At 41.7% G+C, this 18,759-nt stretch overlaps 6 protein-coding genes across 6 annotated transcripts; 3 read left to right on the top strand and 3 right to left on the bottom strand.

Annotated features, from left to right (window-relative positions):
* Positions 1–409: 409 nt before the first annotated feature.
* PDR10 (ATP-binding cassette multidrug transporter PDR10) lies at positions 410–5,104 on the top strand (the record flags this gene model as incomplete). Its single annotated transcript, XM_056231502.1, has 1 exon — positions 410–5,104. One exon carries the CDS (start codon positions 410–412, stop codon positions 5,102–5,104), a length of 4,695 nt encoding a protein of 1,564 aa, XP_056085314.1.
* Positions 5,105–5,356: 252 nt separating this feature from the next.
* SCD5 (Scd5p) lies at positions 5,357–7,993 on the bottom strand (the record flags this gene model as incomplete). Its single annotated transcript, XM_056231503.1, has 1 exon — positions 5,357–7,993. One exon carries the CDS (start codon positions 7,991–7,993, stop codon positions 5,357–5,359), a length of 2,637 nt encoding a protein of 878 aa, XP_056085315.1.
* Positions 7,994–8,254: 261 nt separating this feature from the next.
* On the bottom strand, positions 8,255–12,025 carry MIP1 (DNA-directed DNA polymerase gamma MIP1; the record flags this gene model as incomplete). Its single annotated transcript, XM_056231505.1, has 1 exon — positions 8,255–12,025. One exon carries the CDS (start codon positions 12,023–12,025, stop codon positions 8,255–8,257), a length of 3,771 nt encoding a protein of 1,256 aa, XP_056085316.1.
* Positions 12,026–12,293: 268 nt separating this feature from the next.
* On the top strand, positions 12,294–12,995 carry VMA4 (H(+)-transporting V1 sector ATPase subunit E; the record flags this gene model as incomplete). Its single annotated transcript, XM_056231506.1, has 1 exon — positions 12,294–12,995. The coding sequence occupies one exon, from the start codon at positions 12,294–12,296 to the stop codon at positions 12,993–12,995; it is 702 nt and encodes a 233-aa protein (XP_056085317.1).
* A 248-nt stretch (positions 12,996–13,243) lies between these two features.
* On the top strand, positions 13,244–14,656 carry MRS2 (Mrs2p; the record flags this gene model as incomplete). The annotated part of the gene is made up of 1 exon (XM_056231507.1): positions 13,244–14,656. The coding sequence occupies one exon, from the start codon at positions 13,244–13,246 to the stop codon at positions 14,654–14,656; it is 1,413 nt and encodes a 470-aa protein (XP_056085318.1).
* A 237-nt stretch (positions 14,657–14,893) lies between these two features.
* On the bottom strand, positions 14,894–17,770 carry ALA1 (alanine--tRNA ligase; the record flags this gene model as incomplete). Its single annotated transcript, XM_056231508.1, has 1 exon — positions 14,894–17,770. The coding sequence occupies one exon, from the start codon at positions 17,768–17,770 to the stop codon at positions 14,894–14,896; it is 2,877 nt and encodes a 958-aa protein (XP_056085319.1).
* Positions 17,771–18,759: the final 989 nt, after the last annotated feature.

Raw genomic sequence — 18,759 nt, forward strand, 5'->3', positions numbered from 1 at the left:
AAAAGGAATCACGTGCATATCATGTGATTAAAATCACTATACACGTTCCGTGGAACAAAATTCTGAGACGGCTATATCATGGTTCCGTGGTCGATGTTTCAGCCACGCGTGGCTTCGTTCCGCGGACTCATAAAGGGATGCACTAAACAAAAAAAAGTCCCTTAATATAACGTAAGAGTATAATCTCATTTGGTTGGCTGATTACTATTATTATTGTTATTGCTAGTATCACATAGTGCGCTTCTCCAACGCAATGTCCATTATTTAAGTATAAGTATGAGCAATTGCGGAATTCGCATCCTTTCTCGTCATTTCTCCGTTGCACACACAAGCTAAATATCTTCTGGTGCTATATCTCTATATATTTTATAAAGTTTTCCAACAATACTTCTTCAAAGGATTTGCTGAAATGTCGTCAGAACTCTCGAACTCAAACGCAAGTTTGAATGAAGAAAATGCTGACTCCTCGGGGTATGCGCTCAGGGAATCGCATCCGTACGGAGGCCTCGACGAGGCTGCTCAGCGAGAAATAAAGGAGCTGGCAAGAACGTTAACAAGCCAATCTTCCATTTTATCTAAGGGAAAAAACCTTGCTCTGAGAGGCGATCCGAATACGATTGCTGCTTCTTCTTCCTCATCAAACAAGTCCCTTTTTGCTACCGACATCAAAGGTGTCAACCCAATACTTTTGGATGTGAATGACCCAGATTATGACGAGTCATTAGACCCTCAATCGGACAATTTCTCCAGTGTCAGATGGGTACGAAATATGGCCCAAGTATGTGAAAATGACTTGGATTTCTACAAACCGTTCTCATTAGGGTGTGCGTGGAAGAATTTGAGTGCCACCGGTGATTCTGCTGATATATCGTACCAAGGAACGTTTGGTAACATGCCCATCAAACTATTGAAGATGGGTTGGAGGTGCATCTCTCGTCATATTTTTCATCGGCAGAACAGTAAAAACAAAGAGAATGGCTCCACTTTCCAAATCTTGAAGCCGATGGACGGATGCGTTGATCCCGGAGAACTATTAGTTGTCCTCGGGAGGCCAGGTGCAGGCTGCACTACGTTACTAAAGTCTATATCTGTAAACACACATGGGTTCAAGCTCTCGCCGGATACCAGGATTACATACAATGGCTTTTCTAACAAAGAAATCAAAAACCATTATCGCGGTGAAGTGGTCTATAATGCAGAGTCTGATATACATATTCCGCATTTGACAGTATACCAAACTCTATACACGGTGGCAAGATTGAAGACCCCGAGAAACAGAATCAAAGGCGTTGACAGGGACACGTTTGCCAAACATGTCACCGAGGTGGCAATGGCTACGTATGGGCTAACTCACACCGTGGACACAAAGGTGGGCAACGACTTCATACGTGGTGTATCGGGCGGCGAAAGGAAAAGAGTTTCCATTGCTGAAGTGTCCATATGTGGCTCAAAGTTTCAATGCTGGGATAATGCTACCAGAGGTCTAGATTCGGCTACTGCGCTGGAATTCATCAAAGCTTTGAAGATACAGGCCTCTATAACAAAGTCTACAGCAACCGTGGCCATTTACCAATGCTCTAGAGATGCTTACGATCTGTTCGATAAGGCTTGCGTTCTTTACGATGGTTATCAGATATATTTTGGCCCCAGCAAAGGCGCTAAACAATACTTCCAAAGAATGGGTTATGTTTGTCCTGAAAGGCAAACGACCGCAGACTACCTGACATCTATCACTAGTCCTTCAGAACGAATCAGAGACCAAAACATGCTTAAGCACGGAATTGTGATTCCGCAAGCGGCCTACGATATGAACCAATACTGGCTACAATCAGAAGAATACAAGCAACTACAAACACAAGTGAGCCACCATTTGGGCACTGATAATTCCCAACAAAGGGAACGAATAAGGAATGCGCATGTTGCAAAACAATCTAAGAGAGCGCGGCCTTCTTCCCCTTATACGGTAAGTTTTTTTATGCAAGTCAAGTATCTACTATTCAGGGACTTTTGGAGAATTAAAAATGATCCAAGTATTCAATTGTTTACCGTTTTGAGCCATGCAGCAATGGCTCTTATTTTGGGATCCATGTTTTATAAAGTAATGCTTTCTCCGACTACAACGACGTTCTATTTCCGAGGCGCGGCTATCTTCTTCGCTATTTTATTTAATGCTTTTTCATCACTTTTGGAGATTTTTTCACTTTATGAGACAAGACCTATCACCGAAAAGCACAAGACTTATTCATTATATCGTCCAAGTGCTGACGCCTTCGCATCAACATTTTCTGAAGTTCCGACAAAGTTGGCCACAGCAGTGACTTTCAATATACCGTATTATTTTTTGGTTAATTTGAGAAGAGATGCTGGCGCCTTTTTCTTTTACCTTTTGATCAATGTCGTAACTGTTTTTGCTATGTCACACTTGTTTAGATGTATTGGGTCTGTATCAAAAACTTTACCCGAGGCAATGGTTCCCGCATCCGTTCTTCTTCTGGCTTTTGCAATGTACACTGGATTTGCAATCCCAAGAGTCCAAATGCTTGGTTGGTCAAAGTGGATTTCGTATATTAACCCATTGTCTTTCCTTTTCGAGTCTCTAATGATTAATGAGTTCCACGGTAGGGATTTTCCATGTGCCCAGTTTATACCTAGTGGGCCCAATTATGCGAACGCCACAGGCAACGAAGTAATCTGTTCAGCTCTCGGCGCTATTCCAGGTAATGATTATGTGAGTGGCGATGATTTCATTCGGACAAATTACGGTTTTCAGCATAAGCATAAATGGCGGTCTCTTGGTATTGGATTGGCTTACATTATCTTCTTTTTGATTCTGTATCTATTCATCTGTGAATATAATGAAGGGGCAAAGCAAAAAGGTGAAATGTTGGTATTCCCCCACAGTGTGATCAAAAGAATGAAGAAAAAGGGTTTTGTCTCCTTAAAAGAAAAGGAAAATTCTTCTGCAACGTCGACACCTGATGCCGAGAAGGATTTAGAGATAAACAACGACTCAAGTGTCACTGATACAAGATTTTTGCGTGATTCAGACGCGGCTGTGATGGGCAACAACAACATTATGGTAAATAAACAATTTCCTTCTCCCTCGTCTTCAGCGTCTCGAAGCGATAGCTCTAGCAAAAGTAATGATATTGAACTGTCCAAATCGCAAGCGATTTTTCATTGGAAAAACTTATGCTACGATATTTCGATCAAGAAAGGAAAGAGAAGAATTTTGAATAATGTTGATGGCTGGGTAAAACCTGGTACATTGACTGCCCTAATTGGGGCATCTGGAGCAGGTAAGACAACGTTGTTAGACTGTCTTGCGGAAAGAACCACGATGGGCTTAATTACTGGTGATGTGTTTGTAGATGGAAGACCTCGAGATGAATCCTTCCCCAGATCAATCGGCTATTGTCAGCAGCAGGATTTACATTTGAAAACTGCTACTGTAAGAGAATCATTAAGATTTTCTGCATATCTACGCCAGGCCGATGACGTCTCCATTGAGGAGAAAGACAAATACGTTGAAGAAGTCATTGAAATACTGGATATGAAACTTTATGCTGATGCTATAGTAGGCGTGCCCGGTGAGGGCTTGAATGTAGAACAAAGAAAGAGATTAACTATTGGAGTAGAGCTAGCCGCTAAACCTAAGCTGCTAGTTTTTCTAGATGAACCGACGTCAGGACTAGATTCTCAAACTGCGTGGTCAACCTGTCAATTAATGAAAAAATTGGCTGCTCATGGGCAAGCAATTTTATGTACAATCCATCAACCCTCTGCTCTCTTGATGCAAGAGTTCGATAGGCTGCTATTTTTACAAGATGGTGGACAAACTGTTTATTTTGGAGAACTGGGTGAAAACTGTAAGACCATGATTAACTACTTTGAAGCTCACGGTGCTCATAAATGCCCTCCGGATGATAATCCTGCAGAATGGATGTTGGAAATTGTCGGTGCGGCACCAGGAAGCCACGCCAGCCAGGATTATTTCTCCATCTGGAGAAATTCTGAAGAATATAAAGAAATGCAGAAAGAATTGGAATGGATGGAACAGGAACTGCCTAAAAGAACAGAAGGCTCATCAAATCAAGAACAAAAGGAATTCGCCACCTCAACTCTGTATCAAATCAAGTTGGTCAGCTCCCGATTATTCCATCAATATTGGAGAACTCCATTCTACCTGTGGTCAAAATTCTTTCTAGCAATTGTATCCGAATTATTTATAGGCTTTACTTTTTTTAAAGTAGACACATCATTACAAGGCTTACAGAACCAAATGCTAGCCATTTTCATGTTTACGGTTGTCTTCAATCCAATACTACAGCAATACTTACCCCTTTTCGTACAGCAGAGGGATCTTTATGAAGCTAGAGAAAGACCGTCGAGAACATTTTCGTGGAAAGCATTTATTGTGTCACAGATTCTCGTAGAGGTCCCTTGGAATTTGCTAGCCGGAACGTTGGCTTTCTTCGTCTACTATTATCCGGTTGGATTCTACAGGAATGCCTCCTACGCAAACCAGCTTCATGAACGAGGTGCATTATTTTGGTTGTTCGCATGCGCATTTTACGTCTACATTAGTTCAATGGGCTTATTAGTGATTTCTTGTATTGAAATTGCAGAAAACGCTGCCAACCTTGCGTCACTGCTATTTATTATGTCATTATCATTCAGCGGTGTTTTGGCTACTTCAAATGTTTTACCAAGGTTTTGGATATTCATGTATAGAGTTTCACCTCTAACATACTTCATTGATGCTTTACTGTCTGTTGGGCTGGCCAATGCTAGAGTAGTTTGTTCCGCAGAGGAACTTTTAAGGATATATCCACCGAGTGGTATGACTTGCTCGGAGTATATGGAGCCCTACATCCAGTCTGCTGGAACGGGGTACCTTGTTGACGGGAGTTCAGAAACGGAATGTCAATTTTGTCAATTTAGTTCTACAAATGATTATCTGGACACCGTAAGTTCTTCTTATTCACGGAGATGGATGAATTACGGAATTTTTTGTGCGTATATAGTCTTTGACTATATTGCTGCAATATTTTTATATTGGCTAGCGAGAGTGCCTAAAAAGAGCAAGAAACTGAAGAAATGATTTTAAATATGCATATATTAATTATTTCTGTACAAAATTCATCATACTTTCTTTATTGCTGTGTAAAAATCAATATCATATTGTTGGATGTCCCAGAGAAAATTAAAAATGTCTTAAATATCAAGATATCTTTTGCTTTTGAAATCACAAAAGTCCTGGCAAGTAAATGTTCATCAATTATTTTAGTTTTGTGACTTTATATACCACTACACATATTATTCTCAAAAGTGACTGTAATCCCGCCTAATTGTACTACGGTCTCCTGTTATATTGGATTTGCAAGGCATCAACTTGTTGCTGTAAAGATTGCAAGTTACCTAAAATATCACTTGAATTGGATCTGTTAACATCTGTATTGAAAGGAAACTGCTGCTGCTGTGGTACTTGATGTCCTAGCATTCCGTAATTAGGCTTATTAGGCTGATTTTGCATAGTGGGATTGCTCAAATGGGGTTGCCCTGGATGTTGTTGCATATGGGATAGCTGCCCTCCATACATTGGTTGTTGTGCTTGGGACTGTTGCTGCCGTTGATTGATGGCAGGATAATTTCCATTGTATGTCTGATGAGATTGACTGATACTCATAGCGGGGTTGCTACTTGGCATGTTAGGTTGAAATGAACTTATGCTATTGTTGGCGTTATTATTATTAGCAGTGACCGCATTTGGCGGTGTAGGATTTGGTGATGGTGAGGTCGAAAGCAAAGATTGGAAGTAGCTGTTGGCAGCATTTTGAGGCGACAAAAAACTTGGGGATTGTATATTTGGTGAGTTTGTATACGTATTATGAGTGGGTGCCAGATTAGTTTGCTTTAGCATGTTCGGATACGAATTCTGGGGTGAGACAATAGATGCGTGCTGCTGCTGCTGCTGAATTCGTGGAGGGGGAGGAGGTGGAAGGTGTTGAGTTTGCTGTTGGCTATTAGTATAGGTATGCTGAGGAGATATCATTGTTGGCTGATTATTGGGATATGTATTCTGCGGAGAAATCATGGTCGGCTGACTTTGAGCGAAAGTGCTTTGTGGAGAAACCATATGTGACTGTTGGTGTTGAGAAATTGTATTTTGGGGAGAGAGTAGATGTGATTGGGGATGTTGGGGGAAAGTATTTTGAGGAGAAAGCGCGCTGGATATTTCCACTTTGGGCATTGGCATAACATTTCCGTTGTTAATCCGAATATTGTTGGAATAGGTGTGTTGAGGGGATATATTTGATGGTTCAATTTTTGAATGAGTGGAACCAACTCCATGATAAGACTGTTGCTGCTGATTGTCTTGTGAGACAATGATGTTTGGAGAATTCATAAATTGACCTGTAGGTTGCGGGGACGAAGACTGGTTCGTGAATTGCTGTTGGAACATCGAAGATGCCGTGTTGTTCGCTGAAGGTGACAAGTGCTGTTTCATTAAGTAGTTGGCAGAGCCTGTTGCGGTAGGTTTCAATGGTTGAAGCCCCCCAGAATTTCCCACACCATCTGCCATATTAGTAGATTGAATGGTCTGAGGCTGATCCACGTGGCTTCGCATTAAGTAATTTGCGGAGCCTGTCGCTGTTGGTTTCAAAGGTTGCAGACCTGTCTGAGTCGCTCCACTATTTGAGAGTATACCCTGGTTATATTCTTCTCGCACCAGATGATTAGCAGAACCCGTAGCAGTCGGCTTCAAAGGTTCTAGTGGCACTTGCTGTGGAACGCCGTTGCTATTCGCATTGTTTGTTGCTAGATTATTACCGTTTTGTAAAAGTACGGATGACATTGGCAGTGATGCAGAATCAACGGTCTGAATTTGCTTGAAGTGAGACAAGGAGTCCTTCATATCCTCTAAGACCTTTTTTTCCTCTTCTGTTTCCTGCTGTTCGCTGGGTAAACTTGAAACTAACCCGCTATTGTGTCTACCCTTGTACAGTCTTTTTAATAATTGATCCATAGGCAACGTCAAGTCTAATGGGCCATCATTACTAGAATCTTGATATCCATTCTCTCCACCACCAATTTGCTTTTTCGCCCCATTATTATCAAATGACTCTTGGTTTAGATTCGGAGGATCTTGAAATGCTACATGTTCTGAAAACCTAACTTTCTTACTTTTGAAATTTGAATTCTTGATTCTTCTTCTGACTCTTTTCCTTGCTGTGGTACCAGTTAATAGCAATGAGGCGAATGAATCAAAGTCAACTTTTCGATCACCGGCCCTAACCGTGTTATCATCGTCCTCTATCTCCTCATACACCTCTTCGTGATTTTCACTACTTAAAATGGGGCGGGGCTTAGGTACAGGTGCTTTGTCCAAGATCATGCGTCTTAGGGGTAAGATTCCATGGACAATGGCTCTGGAGATTAGTCTTAAAACGGCAAAGAATTGACCAACATTTAACGCATTTTTACAGCTACGGAAGATCTCCACTATTCTCTCTTTAATTTGTTGGGATAAATTGAAATTTGTTAAGAATCTAAAAACATCGTTTAGTCTGACCAATTTCCCGCGAGTTCTCAGGCATATATAGTTGTACCATCTTAAATAAGTTCTTATTTCTTCGTGGGTAAGTTGGTTTTGTGACAAAGACAACGGAACCTGCATATCCTCCGGCGTCTCTGTGTAAGCATCACCTCCAGGAAGTCGTACCTCTGCATGAGGATCGCCATCCAGAGGAGAATTTACGTTGGTTGCAGAATTGGTTCCTGCTTTTGGGTTATTATTTCTATAAGATAAAGTCGTATCGCTCTGACTTCGTGATCCTTGATCCCAAAAGCTGGAATCACGTGGCGCTGCAGCATTTATACCAAAATCGAAAGATACACTGGGTGGTCCCAGTCCATTAGATTGTCTCTTTTCTGTTTGGTCCCCGCTGCCTAAGTCCAGTCCTGGAACATTCAGCCAATCAAAAGACATATTTTGTTAGCATGTAAGACTTATTAAGCGCGTTATGATATCTATAAAAACTTTAACAATTGAGAAAATGTTGATCGATTGGATTCCTTCCCTTATGGCTTTTGTTTTGTCCTCTGTCTCTTTAAATGCCGGCTCTCTTCCAATAGGGGCAATTCCCTTTTGTTCTCCCTCGCCTTGGCGAAAAAATGCCTAGAATAAAATAGACAGTTAGTTGAAAGATGATAATATAACAGGTTGTACATATAAATACAAATGCTTAAGCTAATGCAGTTTTTGGCTAATATTCTGAAGTATAGTAATGTCCTTTCCCATTTCAAGCACACCTCTTTCTTTAGCGGTTGGCTTGCTTGCCGGGGATTTTTTGGAGTACACTGCCTTTGCAGCCTTGTGAGTTGTTACTCTTGTTCGTATTGGTTTCCTTTTGTAGTCAGGTTTGTCATTGAGGAGGTCGTCAATGACCCCATCTATTGGAATATTGAAGAATTGCTTTTCTGTTTCCAAAGTGTAGTCCAGTGGTTTGTTCGCGCATTCATAGAACGCTTCAAATGCCTTTCTGCCACCATACACTCTTTTGTACTTCCTTTCCATAGGTGTAGATTTCTTCTTTTTAGTCAATTTCTTTCTGTTTTCTTCAGTTGAAACTGCTGCCCTTTCCTTTGTTTCCCGGTCCTTCACGGGTTGTTCTTGGGAAACTGCGGAACCGTTAGCAATTTTATGGAGTGAAGTATAATCAAGCATATTGGCAGATGGTCTAACTCGTCGGTTAATTTTGGCTTTGTTGGTACCATCTAAAAAATTGGATCCCATAATACGAATCTTAGTCCGCTTGCCCTTTTCAACATCCTGTATATAGTCTGACAGACTGTACTCTGCAGTGTTTCCATCCCTAGCGTATTCTTTGGATGTACACTCACGCAAGTATTCCTTTTCTAACTGGTTGACAATCCGCTTATCTGATTGAACTTGCATTGCAAGGAAGTATTTCAAAAATTCTGGAGTGTATGTCCTGTTGTACTCTTCAAACACAGGTTCTCTAAATTTGTAAGCGTATTGTGACACCTTGCTATCGATGCTGAGATCTGGCTGGCCCAGTTCACTATTTGCCTTAGCCAATAGCTGATTAATATCAAGGGCCTCTCCATGAGGAATTGCAATCTTGTTTGATGGCGTAATGCAGTCCATGTCAACTTCTTTACGGATGACAGAGTCAATATCAACTTGCGAGAAAAAGGCGCAGTTTTGTGGTAATTCATTTATTCCCATTTGTTGACAAAACATAGCTCTTGTCCATATATTACTGATCTGCAAAGCCATAGCCGCTCTATATTTGTCCTTTTCGCTTACTAAAAATCTGATTTCATCATGGATGGAAATACAGAGTCTTGCGTCAAGGTTGTATTTCTTGATGATATACTCCATGGAGCAGCACAGAAGATGTAGATAATCCACCCCAGATGACTGGATAGCCCAGTTGATTCTTGAAGGTAAAAATGAATTTGCTCTCAGGTTTTTCTTCATGAGTGAATATGTAATACCACATCCTAAAACTGGTGTTTTCGGGATTTCTTGCTCCGCAATACTTTCCAATTTGTTGAAGAGGATTGACTCAGAACCACCATACCAGAATTTTTTGAATAGTTTTGATCTTTTCGTTTTACCTTTTGTATTTTCGTATAATTTATTTGCGATTTTTTTGGTCTCTTCATCAGTCAAAGACGGGTTGAACCTTTTTAGCAATTGACTGGCAAACTTAGCACCAGCGCCATAAATTCTACCATAATTGAAGATTTTCGCTTCATTACGAGAACAGCCAAGAATCTGAGCTGTCTTTGTATGCAAATCTGTACCTTCGTTTTTCGTCCCCTCCAAACACATCCAACCAATAGCGGTGCCACCATGGACGTTGAAAATAGAGTCACCAACTAGGGACGCGATCCATAATTCCTCACTATCCACATCTGCCCCAACAAAGCAATAACCTGGAGGAGCTTTAACTTGGGTTTTCAATTCGGAACCTATTCTATTTGCCTTTGCGTTAGATGCGGTTAACCATGTGTTTTCCACAGCTCTTCTGGTAATGGTGCCCATCGGCACAATTTTTGGTATAATTATGGCAAGGTCATCCGCCTTATCACTACTTGGAGCTGGTTTGGCAGATAAAGAGAGAAACTCATTGGGTACTTTGGAACTGGGAACCACAAACTGGGATTGGATTCTCTCCCGTGCTGACATCCAATATGAGCCTGAAGAATTGATTTGCAAAGCTTGGTGAGCCAATTCAGATTCTGATTTTAGCACGCCCTTCTCGAAAAAATGGTTGTATGACTTTGTTAAAAGATTAGTACAATTGAAGGTCGGCCCATTAGGGTGAGGTACTTTGAAAAGAACATCCGTGGAAGGTGATCCCTGGTTCTGCATTCTTAGTTGCTCTTCCTCTTCGGATACACTATCTGCCAAGATATAATTTTTTGCCTTGAAGGCATCTTCCTGGTCTTGTGGCGCTTTGAAGCACCATCCAGACTCCTTCGACCATATCACGGGGGAATTTTCCCAAGATAATTTGAACAAAATCGGGATTATTCTCGATTTGATGGTAATCTTCGGTTCTAGAGTGTCCTTTGAAGGGAAAAGTTGTTTATACCATTCGGGGAAGCCAGGCAATTTCTGCCCCTTTGCGGGAATACCCTTCTTGGTCACTCTCAAAGGTTTAGCGGTCCAATCCAGTTGCGCCAACCAGGGGTCCTTGAGGTACACATCGGGTTGGTCTTTCAAGAGGACAATGTCTTTGATAATTTGGACAATCTTGGATTCTATCTCGACTTTCGACTGTTGGTACAAAGACTCGGAGTTGTTTAAGTAGTTGTTCCAGTCGTTCAACTTTGTGGGTAAGATACATTTGCTTAAGGATTTTAAGCCTGCAAATGAAACAGGATGAGGGCATTTTTTCAAGAAAACGGGGAAAATCTTATCAAATACTTTGCTGGTGGCCGTTACGTCCGTGGCACAGTAGTTGACCAGCTTCTGGAAATTCTCAATCACCGTTGATTTATCTGTGGAAGCGAAAAAATCTCTATCAGCTTTATCCAGATTAATCTTGCAGTGGAATTTCGCTACATCCTTCAGCGAGTTTAAAGCAGCCACATTCAGCCAGGGATCGTCGTAGTCCTCGATGGAGATTTCCGATTGCACTTCTGCTTCCACTTCCGCCTCCGCTTCTGTCTCCTTTCGCTTGTTATTCTTCATAAACATCGGCCGCTGTCGTGAACACAGCCCAAATGATGCGATATGCAGCGATTGAGTATCGAGGAAAAACGCCTTCGAGTCCCTGAAGTTGTATTCTTCGAGAACCCGCGCCCTATCATATGAGACATTGTGGCCAATGACGACCTGCTCCTTGTGCAACGTGTTCATGGGTATAAGTGCAGCAGGGTCATCACCGCCGCATATGAACGGCGAGCACCAGAGGTACCATGCCGTCGACGACAGAGCCGTGGCCAGCGTCGCATAGTGAGAGATGTTATACAGTGTCTCCACGTCAAACACCACCAGCTCCTCGTCTGGGTACGCCACTTCAACGGGCGCCGCCCCAGGCACATACTTGACCCAGCCCGGCTTCCGCAGCCATTCCGCCGGTCGTGCCACCATCTCCGTAAACTTGTGCAGGCAAAAACTCTTGTAGGGCTCTGAATTAAATTGTCCAATCTTCTGAAAGTGCTCGTCCAGCGACTGACCCTGCAACGGCGGCAAGGGAAACGATATCGGCTCCGCGATGAGCGTCTTCTTCCCCCATAACCCGTGGTCCTTGAGCGACTGCTTCGACAACTCCATCAGCTTGTCGCTCTGGCCCGTCTCGTCCCTACTACCACAACTCCCAAACACCTGTCTCTGCAAAGACTCGCCTAAGTACTGTATCCCCACAGGATTAATTCTTGCTGCTTCTGCGGTCCTCCTCTTCGTGGAGTACCGCACACACAGCGGCCGCCGCCGCACCATTCGCACCAACCATTGAGACGTAACCATTACGTTCGCCATGCTTGTCCCCCCTTGACCATCAAACCCACTCTCCCGCCTTGATCCTCCTCTTCAATACTGTTCTTTTGTAGCCCATAACTATTGTTGTTTACTGGGTATCGGCTAAAAGCGTGCCCGGGGTCACCCGCCGCGGAGAGGGGCGAAAGCGGCCATTTTGATAAGAACTCACGTTATATATCAGCAAGAACAATAGCAGTTGCAAGAAAAGTTGTTTGTTACTTTCTTACAAAAAAGACCACAGAACAGGCCACGCACCACCCGATACAGCATGTCCTCCGCTATCACTGCTTTGACACCTAACCAAGTGAACGATGAATTGAACAAGATGCAAGCTTTCATCAGAAAAGAAGCTGAAGAGAAGGCCAAGGAAATCCAGTTGAAGGCCGACCAAGAGTATGAGATTGAGAAGACCAACATTGTGAGAAACGAAACCAACAACATTGACGGCAACTTCAAGAGCAAGTTGAAGAAGGCCACGCTTTCGCAGCAGATTACCAAGTCGACGATAGCAAACAAAATGCGGTTGAAGGTTCTTTCTGCTCGTGAACAGTCGCTGGATGGGATATTCGAGCAAGCCAAGGAGAGATTGTCGGACATTGCCAACAACAGGGACGAGTACAAGCCCATTTTGCAATCATTGATTGTGGAGGCTCTCTTGAAGTTGTTGGAGCCAAAGGCCATCGTCAGTGCTCTTGAAAGAGACGTTGGCTTGATTGAGTCGATGAAAGACGACATCATGCGTGAATATGGAGAGAAAGCGCAACGTGCTCCCTTGGAGGATATTGTTATTTCCAAGGATTACTTGAACAACGACATCGTTTCCGGCGGTGTCCTTGTCTCCAATGCCTCCGACAAGATTGAAATTAACAACACTTTGGAGGAAAGATTGAAATTGTTAAGTGAAGAGGCATTGCCCGCCATCAGATTGGAATTGTACGGTCCTTCCAAGACAAGAAAGTTCTTTAACTGATCTGCTGCTGCCTGTATACATACATACTTACATATACACTCTTAACAGAATTTTTTTTGTATGTTGCTCTTCTCTGTTCCAGTCCAGTTAGGTTGTCTTTCTTTTTTCCTCTTTTTTTTTTTTTTTTTTTTTTTTTTTTTTTTTCACTTGGCAGCGTCATTAGAACAATAGGGCTTTTGAGATTACACTAAGATTCACTGTGACGTTGTACGCCCTCAAAGGAAAGCTGATTTTCCATTCAGCATCTCATGAATCGGCGTCTACTGGTGCGTTCTATATGCGGTTTCCAGCGGCTATCGAGAATAACACTTCGAAGGCAAAACTTTCCCCTTCTCAGACACTATTCTGACACGTCCACCACTGCAAAGACGAATGGCACCATATTGCGTAAACAGTTGCTGTCGTTGAAGCCCATCTCGCCCTCCGATTCGCTGTTCATTTCTTGCACGGTGTTCAATTCCAAGGGAAATATCATCTCCATGTCTGAGAAGTTCCCTAAATGGACCTTTCTAACTGAACATTCTCTGTTCCCCAGAGATCTGAGGAAAATAGACAACTCTTCAATTGATATCATTCCGACCATAATGTGCAAGCCGAATTGTATAGTTATCAACTTACTACATATCAAGGCTCTCATCGAACACGACAAAGTCTACGTTTTCGACACCACTAACCCCTCCGCCGCCGCCAAATTGAGTGTGCTCATGTATGACTTGCAGTCTAAGTTGTCCTCCACAAAGAACAATTCTCAATTCTATGAACATAGAGCCCTCGAGAGTATTTTCATCAACGTCATGAGCGCATTAGAGACAGATTTTAAGCTTCACTCACAAGTCTGTATCCAGATCTTGAACGATTTGGAGAACGAGGTCAACAGACTTAAGCTACGACAACTCTTAATCAAATCAAAAGATCTCACGCTTTTCTACCAGAAAACTTTGTTGATTAGAGATTTATTAGACGAATTGCTGGAAAATGATGATGATTTAGCAAACATGTACCTGACCGTCAGGAGATCTCCCAAGGATAATTTTTCAGACTTGGAAATGCTTATAGAAACTTACTACACACAGTGTGACGAATACGTTCAACAGTCGGAATCGTTGATCCAAGACATTAAATCTACAGAGGAAATTGTTAACATAATACTAGACGCAAACAGAAATTCCTTGATGCTTTTGGAGTTGAAAGTCACCATCTACACTTTGGGATTCGCCGTAGCATCCGTCCTACCTGCATTTTATGGTATGAATTTGAAAAACTTTATCGAGGAAAGTGAATGGGGGTTTACCTCTGTCGTGGCATTCTCCATCTTTTCAGCCCTGTACATCACCAAGAAAAACTTCAACTCATTAAGGTCTGTAACCAAGATGACCATGTACCCAAATTCACCCGCAAACTCTAGTGGATTTCCCAAAACATCACCTTCTAATCCTGTATCGAATAAACTGAGGAAGAGACGAACCTGGTGGAAACTGACAAAGCAGCGACTGGGAGTACTATTCTATGGCAATACCTATTACAGTAGGGCCGTCTTGCCGAACAATAGGTTTAATAAAGGCCTCCCTAAATTGAAGAAATTTAGTATGGAAAATGATTTAAAAAACAAAGAAGACAGAGATATGATATGGAAATGGTTGATAGAAGATAAGAAGAATTGAAAAGCAAGTCCTTATTTCCATGACAAACTTTATAACATAATTAGCATAAGCCCTGTATATACACATATGAGAGAATAATTAAAAAATTTAGATTTTTTTTATCAGCAAATTCTTGTGTTTTTGTAAACACATAAATAATTAAACTAAGACTAATTATACAATGGCACTTTTCTTTATCAAGGGCTGAAATAAACAAAAAAAACTCCCATGCATGTTCTTTTTCATTATTTTTACTTCTTAAATAGAAAGTTTTTCCTTGAACAAACTTTCTAAATCATCGACGGCATTCTGTATTGCTGCTGGCTTATCACCCATACCTTGGAAAACATTGCCTTTACCACCAGCCTTACCACCAATGACACTAGACACCTTTTTGGCAAGCTCTGAGCCATCAACGCCCTTGGCCAAGGCCACATTAGAGATGTAACAGCCGTGGGCGACACGACCCTCTGGGTCATTACCCGCCAATAAATAGATAGATTTGTCCTTGACACTGTCGTTGGACTTCATGTAATTAATGGCTTCGGTAATAGCCTTAGCATTTGGAGAAATGTCAATGAATTTCACAAAGTATGGAGTGTTCTCATTAGTTTCGAAAAATGTCTTCACTTCGTCTAAAGTTTGCTTATTTTCTTTCTTGGCTCTTGACTTAACCTCATCCTTCACAGCTTTTTCAATTTTGTTGAACTTTTGCTTTAGTTCATTCTTTGTAATGACAGAAATTGACAGTTGACCAAGTTTGACACCAAGTTCCTTCAACTTTTTTTCTTTTACTGGAGAGAACGGCAGCTTATCTGCTGCATCCAAATCAGCGGCAAATCGTTCAGCCAATCTTTGAGCTTCAAAGGCTTCGGTGCCTGTAACGGCAACAATTCTTCTAATACCTTTTGCGATACCACTTTCTTCTAGAATGACGAAGTATTTGATATCACCGGTCTTATTGACATGAGTACCACCACAGAATTCAATAGAATATTTGGTCCATTCTTCATTAGCTGGGTTGGCTAGTAATTCCTCGATTGGCTTACCAACGGAAACAACACGAACTGGGTCTGGGTAAGTTTCACCAAAGACAGCACGAACACCGTCGATAGATTTGGCCAATTCCAATGGAATTTCTTTGTAAAACACCTGTAAGTTTTCTTTAATTTGTTGGTTGCAGGTATCTTCAATATTTTTCAATTCGTCGCCTGTAACGGCTTTTTTGTAAGAAAAATCGAATCTCAATTTTTCTGAGGCAACTAAAGAACCCTTTTGATCAATATCGTTACCCAGAGTTTCCTTCAACGCAAAGTTCAAGATATGTGTACCGGTATGATTGTTTTTTATGGGGAAACGACGTAGCTCATCGAATGAGGCAATAATCTTGTCGCCAACAGATAACTTACCTTCCTCTAAGGAGCCGGTGTGGAAGACAAAACCGTTATACAATTGAACGTTTTCAACGTTGAATTCAGCAGCATCGTCAATTACAATTTTACCTGTATCATATTCTTGACCACCTTGCTCAGCGTAGAAACATGTCTTGTCCAAAATGATACCATATTTTCTACCGGGTTCAGTGATCTCATTCACGAACTTGGTACCGTCGTGCAGTTTCAAAATAGTACTTTCGACATTGGCACTACCATATTTGAATTCATCATTGGTCTTAGGCACGTTAGCGTCGTTTAGTTCAGATAGCTCATGGACGTTTAGTTTAATTAAATCGGATTGATCCTTCTTGCCGCCTCTTTTAGAGGCTTCGTAGGACTCTTGCTTGGCTTTTTCAAAACCTGGACCGTCGATCTTTAAACCTTGTTCTTCAGCCATCAATTCAGTCAAATCAACTGGGAAACCATAGGTGTCGTACAGTCTCCAAACTTGCTTACCGTCTAATGTCCTAGACTCAGTCTTGGAAGCAGCGGAAGCGTATTTTTCAAACAATCTCTCACCACGGTCTAAAGTCTTGGCGAAAGAAGCTTCTTCTTCATCCAAAATTTCAAATAGAAATGCGGGATCTTTGGCCAATTCAGGGAAAATATCTTGAACCTGTTCAATCAAAGTTGGAGCTAAAGTGGAGAAAAAGTTACCAATTGGATAATTCATGTATTTACGAGCGTAACGGGCCCCCCTTCTTAAAATACGTCTCAAGACATATCCTCTACCTTCATTGTTTGGAACACCCCCATCGGCCAAAGCAAAGGTCAATGTACGCACATGATCAGCCAGAACTCTGTAGGCGGTGTCGACACCATCACTGTCATCTTCACCAAATTTACCAGAATATGGTTTCACGGAAGTGATTTCTTGAATGCGTTCGAATAAAGGGGTGAAGACGTCGGTATCGTAGTTGGACCTAACATCTTGCAAAACCGAGACCAACCTTTCGAACCCCATACCAGTATCGATATGCTTGGCTGGCAAAGATTTCAAAGATCCGTCTTGCTCTCTGTTAAATTGAATGAAAACCAAATTCCAGACTTCCAAGACATCAGGATCGTCCATGTTGACTAAAGAAGCGGCATTTCTACCACCTATTCTATCGTAATGAATTTCAGAGCAAGGACCACATGGACCTTGATCACCCATTTCCCAAAAGTTGTCCTTGGCATTACCAGGTAGTATATGGTCATCAGGGACACCAGCATTTCTCCATAGCTCGCGAGCTTCGATATCAGGTTCCAACCCCAATTTTTCATCACCCTCAAAATAGGTGACGTATAATCTGTCCTTAGGGATGCCGTATACTTCAGTCAGCAGAGTCCAAGAGTAGGTGACAGCTTCTATCTTGAAATAGTCACCGAAGGACCAGTTACCCAGCATTTCGAAAAAAGTATGATGATAAGAATCCTTGCCGACATCTTCTAAGTCATTATGTTTACCACCAGCTCTGATACACTTTTGAGAGTTGTAGGCTCTTTTCAAAGTGTAGAAATCCGAAGCTGGATCGACAGTACCTAAAAAGATGGGCTTATATTGGTTCATACCTGCGTTAGCAAATAGTAAAGTTGGATCATCGAATGGAACGACTGGAGAGGATTTGACGAACTTGTGCTCCTTGGACTTAAAGTAGTCTAGAAATGTATTACGGACATTAGCAGCTGTCCATTTTTGCTTATCACCGATCGTCATGATGGTTCTAGTTGTTGTAGTTAATTGCTTCTTAAAAGAAAGGGTCAAGTTCCTGAATCCAGTAGCACACGTCGTCTTGTACTTGAATATAAGATGCTAGAAGCGCGCCTTTTTCTGAGTCTTTTATGAATTCGAGATTTTTTTTTCGATTAAACTGACTCAAACCTGACAACGATAATCGCCAGCTGCACTTTTCTTGTTTTACTCAATCCATCGAGCGAGTTGAAAAAAATAGTGAGAAAAAAGAAACGGCCAATCCGTCGGTCATGACATTATTCAAGGGCTTGATTTTACTTAGGTTAAATATTGATATTATTTAGGTTACGTCTTCATATTTTCTCCTAGTTGAGTTTCCCACAAAACATAATATAGGTTTAAGCGATATTGATTGAAATGGCATTATTGGTGTTGAAACCTTTGAGCATGAATATTTTTTTATGAGATAAAGATAGGTCGAGTTCCTAATCGTTGCTACGCCTAACCTGGCCTCTCGTCGTAGCTGCGTTGATTTTAGCGTCGGCGTTAGCGTTAGCGAGATCATCTTTCTCAAAGTTGAGTAGCTTAAAGACGTTCGACTGCCGATTGGAGAACTGTACTAGATAGTCGGTGCTTATATACGAAGTATATGCCATTCCCGTGACCTCACTGTGTAGATTCCGCCAATATGTCGGATATATCAAGTAACCCGTTCCTGTTGGGGTGGCTGACCGAGAAGCGTTCTCCAGTCTTATAGTGTATGGCCCGCGGCTACGGTGTCGTAATACTCACTGACATTGCTTAGTACTGCCTGTTCAAAATCAGAACTGGTCATAATTACTTCAAGCGATGCAATAAGTCAAAGAATGATAGGGAATAGTAGGCGTTTAACGCCTCATACTTCGCGCATAACGACGTAAATACCTTACTTTCAGTTAGACTATGATCAGATATGAATTAGTGAAGTTGGTGGTTACCCGACCCAACGATTGGTATTATACATGCACAGAATA

Source organism: Saccharomyces kudriavzevii, assembly GCF_947243775.1.
Source record: "Saccharomyces kudriavzevii IFO 1802 strain IFO1802 genome assembly, chromosome: 15".
Classification (NCBI taxonomy): domain Eukaryota; kingdom Fungi; phylum Ascomycota; class Saccharomycetes; order Saccharomycetales; family Saccharomycetaceae; genus Saccharomyces; species Saccharomyces kudriavzevii.